The sequence below is a fragment of the Pseudophryne corroboree genome, chromosome 9, assembly GCF_028390025.1.
Source record: "Pseudophryne corroboree isolate aPseCor3 chromosome 9, aPseCor3.hap2, whole genome shotgun sequence".
NCBI classification, from domain to species: domain Eukaryota; kingdom Metazoa; phylum Chordata; class Amphibia; order Anura; family Myobatrachidae; genus Pseudophryne; species Pseudophryne corroboree.
The window spans coordinates 437,780,021-437,799,295 of record NC_086452.1 but is presented as its reverse complement, the minus strand read 5'-3'; the positions used below and the strand labels follow the sequence as shown (position 1 = coordinate 437,799,295).

The 19,275-nt window shown below is 46.7% G+C and overlaps 1 protein-coding gene across 1 annotated transcript; it reads left to right on the top strand.

Annotated features, from left to right (window-relative positions):
- The first annotated feature begins 8,765 nt into the window (after positions 1–8,765).
- Positions 8,766–18,229, top strand: ARL6IP5 (ADP ribosylation factor like GTPase 6 interacting protein 5). Its single transcript, XM_063941065.1, has 3 exons — positions 8,766–9,044; positions 12,222–12,439; positions 14,151–18,229. Exons 1-3 carry the CDS (start codon positions 8,767–8,769, stop codon positions 14,321–14,323), a joined length of 669 nt encoding a protein of 222 aa, XP_063797135.1. The 5' UTR covers position 8,766; the 3' UTR covers positions 14,324–18,229.
- Positions 18,230–19,275: the final 1,046 nt, after the last annotated feature.

The following is a 19,275-nucleotide window of genomic DNA, read 5'->3' as shown; positions in this document are numbered from 1 at the left end:
GGTCAGAGATGGAATGATAGACACAAGGAGAGTCTCCACAATCCTAATCCTCACTTGCAGTGCACAGGTTCAGCTTACTGCCACTAAACTGACACCTGAACACCTTGCACAGTGAGACAGGATTTAGGCAGGCAATTCTGAGAATACAGCCGCAAACTTGCTAAATTCACAGAGTAGCAAAAGAACCCCAGCAAGTTAAACGACTGACTCCAGTCTTACTGCTAGGTCTGGATTGGCAGAGTGTATTACCAAATCCCCAGGCCTATTTGAAGTAAGCAACAACAAATACAAAGCTACACAGTACTGGCTAACTTTCAGGAACTGACTAACCAACAAAGATTCAGCAGCATCTGCTTAACCTGAGAAGAGGCCTTATATAGCAGGTGCTGTCCACGCCCCACTCAGACCTCACAGACTGTGAGCACAAAAACCAGCACCGGATCCCCTGCCGTGCACAGAGCCTGTAACCACTGCACAGCAAAAGACCCGAACCGGAGTATCAGCTGCGCTCAGGTTACTCCACTAGCACTTGTCTCCCGGTTGCCATGACGACGTGGCAGCACAGGGCAGGAGACCCTAACACCCTGGCATATTCCCCTGAGGGAAGACCTGTTGCAGCAGGGTCCCTGTGTATTTCAAGACTTACCGCGGTTACGTTTGACGGCATGGCGGTTGAACGCCAAATCCTAGCAAAAAAGGGGATTCCGGAAGAGGTCATCCCTACTTTAATAAAGGCTAGGAAGGAGGTGACGATAAAACATTATCACCGTATCTGGCAAAAGTATGTGTCTTGGTGTGAGACCTAGAATGCACCTACGAAAGATTTTCATTTGGGTCGTCTTCTCCACTTCCTACAGACAGGAGTGGATATGGGCCTGAAATTAGGCTCGGTTAAGGTACAGATTTTGGCCCTCTCGATTTTCTTTCAGAAGGAATTGGCTTCTCTTCCAGAAGTCCAGACGTTTGTAAAGGGAGTTCTGCACATCCAGCCCCCTTTTGTGCCTCCAGTGGCACCATGGGACCTGAACGTGGTGTTGCAGTTCCTAAAATCACACTGGTTTGAACCGCTTAACAAGGTTGAGTTGAAATTTCTTACCTGGAAGGTGGTCATGTTGTTGGCCTTAGCATCAGCAAGGCGAGTGTCAGAATTGGCGGCTCTATCACACAAGAGCCCCTACTTGATTTTTCATGTGGATCGAGCTGAAATGAGGACACGTCCGCAATTTTTGCCTAAAGTGGTTTCGTTGTTCCATATGAATCAACCTATTGTGGTGCCTGTGGCTACTGGTGACCTGGAGGATTCCAGATCCCTGGACGTAATCAGGGCCTTAAAAATTTATGTAGCCAGGACGGCTAGAATTAGGAAAACAGAGGCTCTGTTTGTCCTGTATGCTTCAAAGCAGACTATTGCACGCTGGATCTGTAATACGATTCAACAGGCTCACTCTACGGCTGGATTGCCGGTACCAAATTCGGTTAAGGCCCATTCCACTAGGAAGGTGGGCTCTTCTTGGGCGGCTGCCCGAGGCGTCTCGGCTTTACAACTTTGCCGAGCGGCGACGTGGTCGGGGTGAAACACTTTTGCTAAATTCTATAAGTTTGTTACCCTGGCTGATGAGGACCTAGCGTTTGCTCAGTCGGTGCTGCAGAGTTATACGCACTCTCCCGCCCGATTGGATGCTTTGGTATAAACCCCATGGTCCTTACGGAGTCCCAGCATCCTCTAGGACGTAAGAGAAAATAAGATTTTAAACCTACCGGTAAATCTATTTCTCCAGTAGTCCGTAGAGGATGCTGGGCGCCCGTCCCAGTGCGGAAACTCTGCAAGACTTGTATATAGTTGTTGCTTACATAAGGGTTATGTTACAGTTGACATCGGTCTTGGACCGTTACTGTCGTTTGTTCATACTGTTAACTGGTTATGTATGTTCCAGGTTATATGGTATGATTGGTGTGGGCTGGTATGAATCTTGCCCTTGGATTGCTAAATCCTGCCTTGTATTGTCCATCTCCTCTAGGCACAGTTCTCTAACTGAGGTCTGGATGAGGGGCATAGAGGGAGGAGCCAGTGCACACCCATAGTCAAAGTTCTTTTTAGGTGCCCTATCTCCTGCGGAGCCCGTCTATACCCCATGGTCCTTACGGAGTCCCCAGCATCCTCTACGGACTAGGAGAAATAGATTTACCGGTAGGTTTAAAATCTTATTTTTACTTACCGGAAAATCTATTTCTCGTAGTCCGTAGTGGATGCTGGGCGCCCGTCCCAAGTGCGGACTTCTTCTGCAATGCTTGTATATAGTTATTGCTTAAATAAGGGTTATGTTATAGTTGCATCAGAGTTTATCTGATGCTCTGTGATTGTTCATACTGTTAACTGGGTAAAGTTATCACAAGTTATACAGTGTGATTGGTGTGGCTGGTATGAGTCTTACCCTGGATTCCCCAAATCCTTTCCTTGTACTGTCAGCTCTTCCGGGCACAGTTTCTCTAACTGAGGTCTGGAGGAGGGACATAGAGGGAGGAGCCAGAGCACACCAGAATCTTAATTCTTTCTTAAAGTGCCCATGTCTCCTGCGGAGCCCATTTATTCCCCATGGTCCTTACGGAGTCCCCAGCATCCACTACGGACTACGAGAAATAGATTTACCAGTAAGTAAAATCTTATTTTTTTTATGCACATGCTAGTTGATCTAACTAGATCTTGAATCTGGGCGGGCGATGGCGAAGCGCTGGACCGTGCATCGCTATGGGGCGTACACACAGAGCGATCCCTGCTTAATTTCTAAGTGATCTAGACAGTGCGGCGTGAATCAGGCCCAGTGCATAAAGCCGCCCAGATTTTTGCAACATCACAATTCCAGCATTGTATTCAGCACTCCTATTGGCTCCTGCAAGCTTGATTATAGTCCACCTGAGTGTTCTCTAATTTCTCTAACGTCCTAGTGGATGCTGGGACTCCGTAAGGACCATGGGGAATAGACGGGCTCCGCAGGAGGCATGGGCACTTTAAGAAAGACTTTGGACTCTGGGTGTGCACTGGCTCCTCCCTCTATGCCCCTCCTCCAGACCCCAGTTTGTGCCCAGAGGAGAATGGGTGCACTGCAGGGAGCTCTCCTGAGTTTCCTTCTTGGAAAGCATTTTTGTTAGGATTTTTTCTCTTTTTCAGGGAGCACTTCTGGCAACAGGCTCCCTGCATCGAGGGACTGAGGAGAGAGGAGCAGACCTACTTAAATGATAGGCTCTGCTTCCTCGGCTACTGGACACCATTAGCTCCAGAGGGAGTGAACACAGGTTCATCCTGGGCGTTCACCCCAGAGCCGCGCCGCCGTTCTCCTCACAGAGCCAGAAGAAACGAAGACAGAAGACGTCTCAGGCGGCAGAAGCCTTCGGTGCTTCACTGAGGTAACGCACAGCACCGCAGCTGTGCATCATTGCTCCCATACACCTTACACACTCCGGTCACTGTAAGGGTGCAGGGTGCAGGGGGGCGCCCTGGGCAGCAATAAAACACCTCTCCTATGGCAAAAGTCTATATACATGTACAGGTGGGCACTGTACATGTATATAAAAGAGCCCCCGCCATTTTTTAGTAAGTTTGAGCGGGATAGAAGCCCGCCGCCGAGGGGGCGGGGCTTCTCACTCTGCACTCACCAGCGCCATTTTCTCTCCACAGCACCGCTGAGAGGAAGCTCCCCGGACTCTCCCCTGCTTGACACAGGCTGAAAGGGGGTTTTAAAGTAGAGGGGGGGCACATTATTGTCGTTTATACATTAAGCAGCGCTACTGGGTAAACAATCTGTGTTTTGCTCCAGGGTTATATAGTGCTGGGGTGTGTGCTGGCATACTCTCTCTCTGTCTCTCCAAGGGGCCTCAAGGGGAACCTGTCTTCAGAAAAGAGATTCCCTGTGTGTGTGAAGTGTGTCGGTACGTGTGTGTCGACATGTTTGACGAGGAAGGCTCACCTAAGGAGGAGGGGGAGTGCATGATGGTCAGGTCGCCGTCGGCAACGCCGACACCGGACTGGGTGGATATGTGGAATGTCTTGAATGCAAATGTAAATTTACTGCATAAACGATTAGACAAGGCTGAAGCTAGGGATCAGTCAGGTAATCAGACCATGTCTGTCCCTGTGGCACCAGGACCTTCAGGGTCTCAAAAACGCACCATATCCCAGATCACTGACACAGATACTGACTCTAGTGTCGACTATGAGGATGCAAAATTACAGCCAAAGGTGGCAAAAGGTATTCGTTACATGATTATTGCCATTAAAGAGGTTTTGCGTATCACTGAGGAACCCCCTGTCCCTGACACGAGGGTACACATGTATAAAGGGAAAAAGCCTGAGGTCACTTTTCCATCCTTATTTGAACTAAGCGAAAACACACATTCCGGTACTATCGTTAGACTGGCTATGGCATCGGCCTGGGTGTGTAGTGCTGTCGCAGCATGGACAGATTCCTTATCTATGGAACTTGACAACCTAGATAAGGATACCATTCTAATGACCCTAGAGCATATCAAAGATCCTGCTTTATATATGAGGGATGCTCACAGAGACATTTGTTTACTAAGCTCCAGAATAAATGCTATGTCTATTTCTGCTAGGCGACTCCTGTGGACCCGACAGTGGACGGGGGATGCCGACTCAAAGCGGCATATGGAGTCGTTGCCTTACAAGGGGGAGGAGTTGTTTGGAGAAGGCCTCTCGGACCTTGTCTCTACTGCTACGGCCAGTAAATCGAATTTCTTACCTTATGTTCCCCCGCAGCATACTAAAAAGGCACCTCATTATCAAATGCAGTCCTTTCGTTCCAATAAAAGCAAGAAGGTACGGGGATCATCCTTCCTTGCCAGAGGAAAAGGCAAGGGGAAAAAGCTGCATGCAGCTAGTTCCCAGGAGCAGAAGTCCTCCCCTACATCTGCAAAGTCCGCCGCATGACGCTGGGGCTTCCCGGGGGGAGTCAGCTCAAGTGGGGGCACGTGTTCGATTTTTCAGCCAGGTCTGAGTTCACTCACAGGTGGATCCCTGGGCTATAGAGATTGTTTCTCAGGGATACAGGCTGGAATTCGAAGACGTGCCTCCTCGCCGGTTTTTCAAATCGGCTCTGCCAGCTTCCCCGTCAGAGAGGGAGTTAGTGTTGACTGCAATTCAAAAATTGTATCTTCAACAGGTGATAGTCAAAGTTCCTCTTCTCCAGCAAGGAAAGGGGTATTACTCAACCCTGTGTGTGGTCCCGAAACCGGACGGTTCGGTCAGGCCCATTTTGAATCTAAAATCCCTGAACTTGTACTTGAAAAAGTTCAAGTTCAAGATAAAATCGCTCAGAGCGGTCATCGCCAGCCTGGAGGGGGGGGATTGGATGGTGTCCCTGGACATAAAGGATGCATACCTTCATGTTCCGATTTTCTCTCCTCACCAGGCGTTCCTGAGATTTGCAGTACAGTACTGTCATTACCAATTTCAGATGTTGCCCCGAGAATTTTCACCAAGGTAATGGCGGAAATGATGGTGCTCCTGCGCAAGCAGGGTGTCACAATTATCCCATACTTGGACGATCTCCTCATAAAGGTGAGATCTCGGGAGAAGTTGCTGGACAGCGTGTCGCTGTCGGTGAGGATGTTGAAGGGGCACGGCTGGATTCTCAATATACCGAAGTCCCAGCTAGTCCCTACAACGCGCCTGACCTTTCTGGGTCTGATTCTAGACACAGACCAGAAAAAGGGTTTTCTTCCGATGGAAAAGGCTCAGGAGCTCATAGCCCTGGTCAGGAACCTATTAAAGCTAAAAAAAGGTGTCAGTGCATCACTGCACGCGTGTCCTGGGGAAGATGGTGGCATCGTACAAGGCCATCCGCTTCGGAAGGTTCCATGCGAGGACCTTTCAATGGGATCTACTGGACAAATGGTCCGGGTCCCATTTACAAATGCATCAGAGGATCACCCTGTCTCCCAAAGCCAGGGTATCTCTCCTGTGGTGGCTGCACAGTGCTCACCTCCTAGAAGGCCGCAGGTTCAGAATTCAGGACTGGATCCTGGTGACTACGGACGCAAACCTCCGAGGTTGGGGAGCAGTCACACTGGGAAGAAATTTCCAAGGTCTCTGGTCGAATCTAGAGACTTGTCTCCACATCAACGTCCTGGAGTTGAGGGCCATATACAACGCCCTACGCCGGTTCTGATTCAGTCAGACAATGTCACAGCAGTGGCTCATGTAAAACGCCAAGGCGGCACAAGGAGCAGAGCGGCCATGGCAGAAGCGACCAGGATTCTTCGCTGGGCAGAAGGCCATGTAAGCGCCCTATCAGCTGTATTCATCCCAGGGGTGGACAACTAGGAAGCGGACTTCCTCAGCAGGCACGACCTGCATCCGGGAGAGTGGGGACTTCATCAAGAAGTCTTCGCACAGATCGTGGGTCGGTGGGGACTGCCTCAGATAGACATGATGGCGTCACGTCTCAACAAAAAGCTCTACCTCTCATACCCAAGGTGTTGAGAATAATAAGACTAAGAAGAGTAAGAACAATCCTCATTGTTCCAGATTGGCCACGAAGGACTTGGTATCCAGATCTGCAAGAGTTGCTCACATAAGATCCATGGCCTCTTCCTCTAAGACAGGACCTGCTGCAGCAGGGGCCCTGTCTGTTCCAAGACTTACCGCGGCTGCGTTTGACGGCATGGCGGTTGAACGCCGGATCCTAGCGTAAAAAGGTATTCCGGAGGAGGTCATTCCTACCCTGATCAAGGCTAGAAAGGACGTGACATTGAAACATTATCACCGTATATGGCGAAAATATGTTTCTTGGTGTGAGGCCAGGACTGCTCCTACGGAGGAGTTCCATTTGGGTCGTCTGCTTCACTTCCTGCAAACAGGAGTGACTTTGGGCCTAAATTTAGGGTCCATAAAGGTCCAAATTTCGGCATTATCCATTTTCTTTCAAAAGGAATTGGCTTCTCTTCCTGAAGTACAGACATTCGTGAAGGGGGTCCTGCATATTCAGCCTCCTATTGTACCTCCGGTGGCGCTGTGGGATCTTAATGTGGTATTAAGTTTCCTCAAGTCACCTTGGTTTGAACCTTTCACAACAGTGGAGCTGAAATATCTCAATTGGAAAGTGGTCATGTTGTTGGCCTTGGCTTCTGCGAGGCGTGTTTCGGAATTAGCGGCTTTGTCACATAAAAGCCCCTATCTGGTTTTCCACGTGGATAGGGCAGAATTGAGGACTCGTCCTCAATTTCTGCCTAAAGTGGTCTCTTCTTTTCATATGAATCAACCTATTGTCGTGCCTGTGGCTACACGGGACTTGGAGGATTCCGAGTCCCTTGATGTGGTCAGGGCTTTGAAGATTTAGGTGGCCAGAACAGCGAGGGTTAGGAAAACTGCAGCGCTGTTTGTTTTGTATGCAGCCAACAAAGTTGGCGCGCCTGCTTCAAAGCAGACTATTGCTCGCTGGATCTGTAACACGATTCAGCAGGCGCATTCTACGGCAGGATTGCCATTGCCTAAATCGGTTAAGGCCCATTCCACCAGGAAGGTGGGCTCGTCTTGGGCAGCTGCCCGAGGGGTCTCGGCATTACAGTTGTGCCGAGCAGCTACTTGGTCGGGGTCAAACACCTTTGCAAAGTTCTATAAAATTGATACCCTGGCTGAGGAGGACCTCCTGTTTGCTCAATCGGTGCTGCAGAATCATCCGCACTCTCCCGCCCATTTGGGAGCTTTGGTATAATCCCCATGGTCCTTACGGAGTCCCAGCATCCTCTAGGACGTTAGAGAAAATAAGATTTTACACTTACCGGTAAATCTATTTCTCATAGTCCGTAGAGGATGCTGGGCGCCCGTCCCAAGTGCGGACTTCTTCTGCAAGACTTGTATATAGTTATTGCTTACATAAGGGTTATGTTATAGTTTCATCGGTTTAGACCGAGACTATGTTGTTTGTTCATACTATTAACTGGGTAGTTATCACAAGTTATGCGGTGTGATTGGTGTGGCTGGTATGAATCTTGCCCTGGGATTCCCAAAAATCCTTTCCTAGTACTGTCCATCTCCTCTGGGCACAGTTTCTCTAACTGGGGTCTGGAGGAAGGGCATAGAGGGAGGAGCCAGTGCACACCCAGAGTCCAAAGTCTTTCTTAAAGTGCCCATGCCTCCTGCGGAGCCCGTCTATTCCCCATAGTCCTTACGGAGTCCCAGCATCCTCTACGGACTACGAGAAATAGATTTACCGGTAAGTGTAAAATCTCATTTTTTCACACTCCTGTGCTGAGTGCTCCCCAAAACAATATTAATGTAACCCAGGCTAAGAGATTCAAAAAGGGCATCGGGATTTGCTAACAGTGGGTGACGGGTCTCATTTGTTAGGTGCAATCCAGCTTAAGGGTGACAGATTGCACCTGGGAAAGTCCTGTGGTGCAAATGCAAGGTCATTTTTCATGTATGGAAAATTCTGCCCACTCTACGTGTTACACACATATAAATTGGACAGTAATTTAGGTGCATACTACAATTTAGCGTTTAGCTCAAACATACTCCCATACCATACCAACAGCACAGAAGGTCTACCAATTAAAAACTGAATTCAGTATTGGTACAAAACAACTAAACAAGTCGATTTTTCACTTCTTTTTTTTACCAAATGACGCTACTTAGTGTCATTTCTCTTTGCCAACCACAACATGGCGACCAATCACGGTAAAAGAGCGCCCTCTGGTGCTCATTCTATCTCATTACACTCCAGACGCTGCTAGTGGAACCCTGTTCAGCGCATGCGTAGTGCGCTGTGGTTGGATGAGGTAATCCGCCTGCGGACGGCTGGTGCGCATGCGCGGGCGGCCCAGTTTGAGTCGCTCAGCAGCTGGATCTGGAACATGGACGTGCAGCTGGCGCCGCTCCGGGCCTGGGGAGATTTCTTCCCGGGAACTGACCGCTTCTCCCGGCCGGATTTCAAAGACATTTCCAAATGGAACAACAGAGTAGTGAGCAACCTGCTGTACTACCAGACCAACTACCTGATCCTGGCCGCAGCCACTGTCTGCCTGGTGGGGTGAGTGGGGGGATGATGCAGCAATGGGGGAGGGTTGTGAAGGTGACAGGTCACTCCTTTTATATTGTATTACAGCAAAGGGACCGAGACCTGCAGCTCTCCAGCCACATGCAATGACAGGAGGTCATGCTGATATTTGTAGTTCCACCATATGTTTGTAAAGCCAGAGGGGGCCTCTTGGAGATTCCAGAGCTGTAAAATGCTCTTTGAAAATAAAATATGATTAAATGCAACAATGAAACTGCTGCGAATCCTGTGCGGTCCATATAAATGCCTCATAGGGCAGAGGTAGGTGACATGTGGCACTTCAGCTGCTGTGGAACTACATCTCTCAGCATGCCCTGCCTCAGTTTTGCTGTGCGGGCATGCTAAAACTGTGGCCGGGCATACTGGGATGTATAGTTCCACAGCTGCTGTAGTGCGGCACGTTGCCTACCCCTGTGCAGGGGGACATTGAATGATAATGCAGATGTCAGTGGCCAGGTGACTCCCCTCCCAGCCCATGCATAGCTGTCACGCTGCACCGCCCGGTTCCTGCCTGTTGTCGGTGACTATATAAAGAGACTGCTGCTGGGGAACCAATGGTAGAGCGTGTGTGTAAAATACTCGTTTTCCTTCAGCACCAGCGCACACAGTTGTTTGGCGCACCCATCTGTAGGCACATTTTATTTTGTGTTTTTTACTTTTTTTATGCTTATAGAGGCTGAACAGAGCATGGGGAGGGTGTGTTCTCGTTTGTGCCATGTGGTGTGATACATGTGGTATGACTTGGATTCTTTGTTTTCTCCCTGCAATTTGCTTGTTTTTCACGTTGTAACCAATTACAAAGTCGCTCACAGTGTTCCAGACACACTAGATTAGTACTCTTGTCGCAGAGGTATTGGTCTAAATTCTCAGATTAACCCCAATGATACGTGGCTTGAGACCTCTGTCTGGGTTGGGCCTGGGATATCGGCAATCAGAATGCCAGTGGTCAGAATACTGACACTGGCATCCCGATGGATACTGGGGGCAATGTAACTGTAATCATAACTCTAACCCCCTCTTCTCCCCCCCCCCCCAAAAGCCTACCCTTAACCCTTCCTCCCCCGCAGCCTACCCCTCCCTCCCCCGCAGCCTACCCCTCTTTCCCTAACCCAAACCCTTCCTCCCTGCAGCCTAACTTTCCCTACCTGCAGCCAAATACTAACCTCTCTCTTCAGCAGCCTAAGCCTTCCTACCCGCAACCTAACCCTCCCCACCAGCCCCTGCAGGCTAACCCTAATCTCTCTTCCGCAGCCTAACCCGAACCTTTCCCTCCCCGCAGCCTAACCTGAACCTCTCCCTCCCCGCAGCCTAACCCTAACTGTACCGTCCTCCCCCCCCCCCCCCCCCAATAAGTGTGACAGTTGTGTCTAGAAATCTAGGGGGAGATTCAAATGTTTGAAAAGTCAATTGGGTGTCTGTTTTTTCCTGTCTAATAGATAGGAAAAAACATACTCCCAACCGACACTTCAAACATTTGAATCTCTCCCCTAGAATCTAGATAATATACAGTCTGTTCCTGTGGGAGAACTATCAGGATAATAGGAAGTAATCCCTATAGCTGCTCCATCATCTAGATATGAAGCCAAACTCTGATAATTAATTTGACATCACCTGCCTTCGGGAGTTGTGACCTGTCAGCGCACTTTAAATAACATCCTTATACGTGTCACTGACCGTTGCAGCTTATGTGTCCTATTCGTGTGTCGTCAAGACATCCTGCCTCGCAGTAGCGTTTTAGTTGGGCTGTCGCTCATAGGCTTGGACACAGTTGCAGTCACTATATATTGCCAAAACCTGGGCTGTCTGTGCTCCTTGGTGACCTGCTTAATCCGTGCTGTAATACCTCTAGTAGGTTGTCCCCTGTACACAAATAGCTCTTTCCATGTAATCTATCATAACCTGATAAAACACTACAAGAATACAGTCATTTCCAGAGCCATAAAGGGATTTACCTAGCAGCAGCATGGAGTCTTCTTTAAAGGAGCAGTTTCACTATATGAACCTTAAGGGTCAGACTCTATAATGGTTTTAATTCTGTGTATAAGGCCAGTTTGGGTTTTATAATTAAACTCTAAATACTGTATCTGAGGGAAATCTAGAAAAGATTCCTGGTGGAGATTCCATAAGAATTATCAGATCGGTCGGTACTCTTGTTGATGGAGTACAAGTGTTTTTTTTTTTTTGCAATGAAAAAAAGAAAATAAGTATTATAACAACCCTTGAATCCCAGCATAGGGAATGTATTGTCCATTTGGAATAGGAAAAGCCGGCACGCAGGTTAGTTACGGTTTCCTATGCTGTATTTGGGATTTATGCGTCTTTGCCCGTCTCACTTGGTATACTGGGTGTTGGTCGATGTGCCTGTACATCTGTTAGCATTTAGTTCCTGTGGCTGATATTACTCACTTTTTCCAAACTGGTGGTAAGGAGCTACTTGGGCTCTAAATATAGCTTGGTGCTTATTAACTCCCACCTCAGAGTCACTGCACGCTGCTAACCAAGCCAGCAAAGCTTTCTGGTTGCAGTGGAGGGACTGAGCAGAGCAGGTGGAGGGCAGGGCTGGAAATGTAAAACTGTTCTCATCGCAATCTGCTTCGCAGTAGGTTTCGGGGAATCCTATCGGCGCACAGAGCTGTAATTCACTCCTATTTTGTGAATCAGTATCTTGCTAATAGCACCACAAATATATAACACATTCAAGAACTAGATGTGAAGTTAAATCTGATTGTGGGGGAAGGGTATTTTTTCCACGCAAAGCAGCCTGTCTCTCAAACCTAGGAGAGAGAGAGAAAGTACCAACCAATCAGCTTGTGACTGACATTTTTCTAGCACAGCCTGTAAAATATCAGAAGCTGATTGGTAGTTTTATCTGTCTCCAAGGATTTGATGCATCTCCTCCATGGAAGTGCTGGTAACGGAGAACAGTAGCTTGGCTGCCCAGCAAAAGTAAACATGATGTAAAATATGATTCAGCTCACAGATTCATAATAATTGGATAAATGCCTTTTGATAAATACTGCCTACACCCCGAGAATGGCTTCTTAAGTCAAATTAGCTGACAAAATCTATTATCCGTTTGTTTATGTATTATTTATTTATTTGTTTTTATCCTTTTTTTTTTTTTTTTTTTTTTAAATTTTTTCCCTGCAGGTTTTTAAGCCCCTTTAACATGATACTAGGAGGGAGCGTTGTCATCTTGGTGTTCCTGGGATTTGTGTGGACGTCGCACAATAAGGACTTTGTCGGCAAATTTAAGAAGCAGTACCCCACTCTCTTCATTCTGTCCATCATGTTGTCCAGCTACTTTGTCATCTCTCTCTTCGGAGGCGTAATGGTCTTCGTGTTCGGGATTACTTTCCCACTACTGCGTAAGTCAATATGTGCCTTGTTTAGTACATACCAGTTTTATAAATCGCATGATTTAAGGGGCCTGTGTCAGGCCAATTCTCTATTCTGCCAGGGTGAGGGGATCGGAGAAATACAACATTCCCCGATTCCGATCCGAAAATGGTTAGAATCAGCGAGTCTGGGATTTTTCTAACATGTTAAATTCCTGACAGATTGCAGCTCAGTGATGTCAGGAGATGGGGAAATCGCGGTGCAGATGTATAGCCAACATTACATGGGGGTTCTTTGCACTGGTACAAGGGAAAGCAAGTTACCTGGACTATGAAACCTCTGGATCTCTGTCTAGTTCTTTATTTGCACAAAGTTCAGAAAACCATAAAGGGAAAAAGTGAATAATTACTGCGATTCGGTGACTACAAAGACATGATCAGCGAGCGACTTCTCCTGCAGTTACTGTGAGGAGCACTGCTAAACCGTGTAATCAGGGGAGTGACGGGCAGTGTGGGGACATCAATGGGTCAATTTTTAATTACATTTTGAATAATTAAGTGATGCTGTAAATAGCGGAAACACGCCTTAACCAGAAAACTCAAATCCTACGTATCTTGAATAATAGATCTCTGTATTGCCGAGTAGTCTGTAGGCAAAAATCCAAACTATATTTAGATGGAAGGTGAGGACTCAATACCAACCCGTCAGCAGAATAATCAGATTTTAATAAGCTTAATAAATCAAGTCTATATACAAAAACTGCAGGGACGTAGTAGTACACGTTTAAAATATGCCATAGTTTTAGTAATTAGCTTAAACGCCCATCACCACCCCACCTTTATACTGCTTTCACATCACAATCACGGGTCACACCCAGGAATTGTACACTAGTCCTTCCCGGGTGCCACCCGCCATGAGACCCCTTTCAGACTGGCAATATGCCGGGTTGGGTTGCCATCGGGGGCGGGAGCGGAGGCTGCGCCGGCGTCATCAGGTGCGGAGGCGGTCTTTGGAGATGAGATAATCTCCACGCCGCCTCCTCCATACTGTGAACGGGTACCGGATCGCATTGACCCGGGTAACCCGTTAACACCGCACCTGATTTGGGAATAACCCTGCTTTTTTCCCGGGTTGAAATACCGGGTCAGGTGACCCAGGAATTCAGGACTTAACCCTATCACACCTCATCTACCTGGCAATTTACCAGGTTATTTGTGTGGTGTGAAAGGGGTATTATTAACTCTAGTGAGCATCTGGTAAAATACTGTGACCTTTGTTCCTGCCACTGGTGCGATACCCACCTCTTACCTCTAGGCTGTGCTGTTGCATTGAAAGATTATCACGCTTCAGTAAAGCTGCCTACTATGATTCAGGAGGCCAAATAGACTGATATAAAGAAAGTTTGCCACAAAACTCTTAATATGTTATTTGGATACTGGAGGAAAATTCTGTCGCACCTTGAGTGAAATTTGTTTATTTGTGGCCCATAAACGACAGCAGTAATTGGCACCACTATTAACTGAGGCACTGGTGGGATCAGCCATGTTTCAGTCAGATCTATCTGTCAGTTTAGTCCCGTCCCGAGTACAGAATATCTCATGTCAGTGTTTATCCTTTTTTTTTTTAAAGAACATTTATTACGCAAATAATTGTACCTGCATAAGATTTATTATATATAAAGTAATTTTATTCAGGCACTATACTGATGTCTCTACAATGTGTTTTTCTACCCCTATGTAGTGATGTTTATCCATGCATCTCTGAGGCTCCGTAACATAAAGAACAAAATGGAGAACAAGATGGAGGGGATCGGACTGAAGAGGACGCCTATGGGCATTGTCCTGGATGCTCTTGAACAGCAGGAGGAAAACTTCGCCAAAATAGGGGACTTTATTAATAGAGTAAAGGAATGAGTTGATCTCTTTTACACCCGTCTCCCCCCATCCCCCAAACTAACCCCCTATCTCCTTCACCATATACCAGTTGAGGTTGATCGTTTATTTTCAGTTGTGTCTACCGGTGGGAATTAATCACAGCCATTTATTCTTCCACAAATACCTGGTCAGACTTCTTCCCTCACTGTGTGACATAACAACACTGCAGTGTTGGGGGGGGGGGGATTGTGCATTGTGTATACTGATATTTCCCCCATATCACAGTCTGACCCACTGATGTGTACTTTTATGGGTGATCTTAACAATATGGGGGAACCACCGCCTCATTCATTGAGGTCTTTACATCCAAAGTATTGTAAAGGAATGCAGTGTTGTTGCTCTTGTGTCCCTGTGGGATGCGTAGACCAGATATGTCAGGACAAACTATCCCTGTGTTCAACAATCCTCCGAAGTCACTGGGGTATCAGCTGTTTTCAGTTTCTATATATATTATTGGCTTTATAACCTATATGTTGGCTATGGATGTCTTTGATTTAGATTTTGCGTTCATTCTGTGCAGAGCAGCGGGAATGAAGCATACCCAGCACTTGATATAGTAATCATTAATCCCTATGGGGAAACAGATTCACCATTCACATAATTACAAAAACTCAACAGGCCATGGAAGCAGGACAACTGTCTGACTGCGTCCGCTAAGCACATTCTGCCGAGCTGTATAAGCTGCAGGGGATGACTAGCCAATCACGCACACCTGTCTATGCAATGTCTTAGGAAGTTTGTCGACAGCCAGTTATAGTGACTGAGCTAGCCTACAGAGATGAGTTGGGTACAGGATCCCAACAGTCAGGGTGCCGACGGTCAGTATACCGACGGCAGTATTCCGACGGTCATAATCCCTACACATTTTGGTAAGTAGGCTAACCCTAACGCTCCTGCAGCCTAACCCTAACTGTCCCCACTCCCTAGTGCTGAACCCGCCCCCCTTTCCAATACTTATGTTCGGGATTGTGCTGTGTTTTTATTGATGTGGTCATTAGATCCCAACAGAGATGGTGTGCGTGGACGATAGGGAAGATTCGCCTCCCCGATTTAATGGCTTCCAGTCCCGGCTGATAACAAGGGGTTGGAGTTGCTGTAAGGTGTCCTCTCCTTTTGGTTATCTCTTGGGGAAAATAATAGATTACATTTTAATACCACTGTATAATTATAACTCGAGCAGTTATATGATGTTTATGCTATTTAACCATATTCTTGTTATTAATTATACTTTAATAGTTTATATTTAAGTAATATTTTTTTCCCCGCATTATTTGCACGCTTGTCATTAATGGAAACATGCGGCTGAGTAGTTAGAGGGCGTCTATGCAAAATTCTGTGTACTTTATAAACCAAGGATTTAGCTTCGCTTTTGTCTCCAGTTTTCCTTTTGCACTACATCAGATAATATGTCTGCATTTTCATGTTACACTCCTCCTACCCTGATATTATTGTTTGAGGATATTGTGTACTACTAAAGAGGGAAAGTGGAGGTGTCGCCCATAGCATCCAATCAGATTCTTGCTATCATTTTGTGGCATGTTACTACTAAAATGGTTGCTAGAATCTGATTGGTTGCTGGGGTTAAAACCTCCACTTTCTCTCTCTCTCTAGACATTTTAGTAAGTCTGCCCCTAGGTGTTTAATAGGAGGGAGAGGAATTTATGTGACTGGTATTTTCATCAGGTCTTGGCGCTGTTTATTTACAGCGTCTATTTATAGACTCGCTCTTGTCTGTTCTCTAGGGTGATCTGAGTACTGTTATGGGTTAATTCAGTTGCGATGGTGCAATGTGCCCTACTGGAACAGCACCTTGTGGCCGGTAGCGTCAATTGGGCCTAATTCAGACCTGATCGCTGTTGTGCGTTTTCGCACAGCAGCCGATCAGGTCTGAACTGCGGCGCATGCCAGGCAGCCGATGGCCATCTCAGCCCAGCGATCCCCTTTGCCTGATTGACAGGTGGAGGTGGGAGCGGGTGGGCCGGCGGCGTTTGGCCGCCATTTAGGCGGCGCGGAGCCCAAATAGTTTCTCCTTGTTAAAATAATATTTATTGTTGATACAAACACTGTACTCGGCACCACCCAATTATACCTTTGCTTTCATTGTCTGGCCTGGTCTCTCAAATGAAAGCTGTTTGTCAGTTGCTTGTTGTGGTTTAGTGCAAACTTTCACCAAAATTGTCATTCCCCCTCCGGTCTCATGTTTCCGTCAGTATTGCTAGTAGGTCATTCTTTATTATCAGTGAATGGATTTTGGTTGATTGTGTTGACACATTACATAGTTTCACTTGGTGATTCTCTGTTTACTTCTTGGAGAAATATATTTAAGTTTATTATGTAAAGGCTATATTATTTAGACTCTGCGATAGAGTAAAGAGTTATATTTCTGTATTATTTATGCGCATGTGCACATTATTTAAGAGCTGCTTCGTAGCTGATGTAAAGCTGAATGCATTAAAAAAAAAAATAAGCTTCTCTTGTAGCCGTGGTTTCCTCCATTGTCTCTGATAATCCATGCTTCCTCGTACTGGATTTTATATTTAGAGTATGATTCTGATTTGGAAGTAAAGCAAAAAAAATAAAAAGTACCTGTGCAAAACCATTTTGCACTGCAGGTTGGGCAGATGTAACATGTGCATAGAGAGTTAGATTTGAGTGGGGTGTGTCCAATCTGAAATCTCAATTGCAGTGTAAAAATAAAGCTAACATTTGTGGGCTACATGCAGAAAAAGCCATTGTTTACCATGCACAGAAACAATATAAATGTATTTGCTCCCCTAGAATTGCAACATGGTTTGTTCCAGATACAGTTACTTGTTTGTTTTTTGCTTTACTTCCAAATCTGAATCGGATCGCCCACAGTTGTGACTTTCAAACTGGTCCTGCACCCATTAGTTATACGTACAAGGGCTGCTTACAGTCAGCCATTGCACTTGTGGGCAGCCTGACTGGACATGGAATGTACGTGATTATCTAAATCACTATGTTAGTCCCAGGTGAAGGCCGAGCGTATAGACGTTGAAGGCAAGAATAAATACATACATACATACATACATACATACATACATCTGTTGTTAGCAGACTGGTTGTTATCATTGTAGTGCTTTTATGCGGGGCAGCGAGCATTCTGCGCCATTTAGTTTACGAGCCCTCTGCACGCAACGTACATTCCTGTTAGCTCCTCAGGATTGAATCTGTGACCATAACCCTGTAGCTTACAAGCTATAAATTTACATTTAATGCCTGGTAACAACTTTATATAAATATTTTACAAGACCGTACAGAGATTGGGGATTGAATGGGATACAAACATCAGTTTATTCTTGCCGTTTGGAAAGTTGCTTTATTGCTTCCTACCTCCGGTAAGCAATGTTATGTCACATGGGTCTCATACTTCACTGGAAGTTATCAGTCTATGGAGCATATGGTGCTGATGTACTGTTACCCATAGGTTTCCATTCATCGGACCGTCTTCAGTAATTGTATAGTGACTGCTGGGTTGCTATAGGTTACTGCAGACTTGTATGATTTGCTAATAAATGAACCTGCACAGAGTGACCTGTTAAATTTGGCTCGTGGTCACATCTTTTGGGATACCATCAAGAGTTTTGTTTACAATTTGACTATATACTATGCTGCATATAATGTACTCCAGTGTAACTTGAATAATTGCCTGTACTGGTAGAGTGTTATGCGGTGTGACACAATTGGGTGCGTTGTATGTAAGAGCATTTGTGTTCTAGCTAGAAGTGCGGCACAGCTCACTGGGTGACTGGCGGCAGAGGGGAAGATGCATGTGTAATGTATACTATATGTGCAATATTTCACAATGTGTATGGAAGCTTTGAAGCTGAGAAGCAAATTGCCAATAAACTGTTACCTGACTGAGCCCGGAGCTTCTGTGCAATTATTTCACATGCGCTTTTATGTAACGGACGTCTCATTATGTGCAAGGCCACACCCCCTGTGCGCACAATTGGGTGGGACCGTGCGGAAAGCTCCTGTCTTGTCATGCTGGGGGCAGCCCACAGTCTTTCCCAGTGTGGCTGACGCATGCATCATCTGCATGAGTGACAGAGTCCCCACCCCTGCTCACAGGGCACTGGGAGGTGTGATGGTGTACTCCAGTAGGCAGCCCAGTGTTCAGCCACCTGTCCTATAAATCAGAACTTTGTAGCTTGGAACTCCCCTTACAACTTGCTATAAGGAAGGAACGAGCAGGGAGCAAGTAGCTAACATGTAGTAAAGGTGTTCCAAGGCAGTACCGATCCTTAGTAGCTCTTTGTGCTGCATTGTTAGTACTCTGCGGGCCGGAGTATATGAGGCAATGGGACAGACCCTATTGCCGGGAGGTCGCATGCAACCCACATTTCTCTTACGTCTCAGAGGATGCTGGGGACTCCAAAAGGACCATGGGCTATAGACGGGATCCGCAGGAGACATGGGCACACTATAAGACTTTTACTGGGTGTGAACTGGCTCCTCCCTCTATGCCCCTCCTCCAGACCTCAGTTAGATTCTGTGCCAGGAGATACTGGACACACACTAGGGGAGCTCTACTGAGTTTCTCTGGAAAGACTTTGTTAGGCTTTATTTATTTTCAGGGAGACTTGCTGGCTACGGGCTCTCTGCTTCGTGCGACTGAGGGGAGAGAAGTCAGACCTACTTCTTCTGAGTTAAGGGCTCTGCTTCTTAGGCTACTGGACACCATTAGCTCCAGAGGGTTCGATCACTTGGTGCGCCTAGCTGCTTGTTCCCGGAGCCGCGCCGTCACCCCCCTCACAGAAGAATGAAGCCGGGTGAGTATTAGAAGAACAGACGGCAGAAGACTTCACTAACAGAGGTACAGCGCAGCGGTCGCGCTTTGTTTTACACTGGCAATATACATATTAGAGGTGCCTGAGCACTGTGTATGTACCCCCGCCAGTATAATA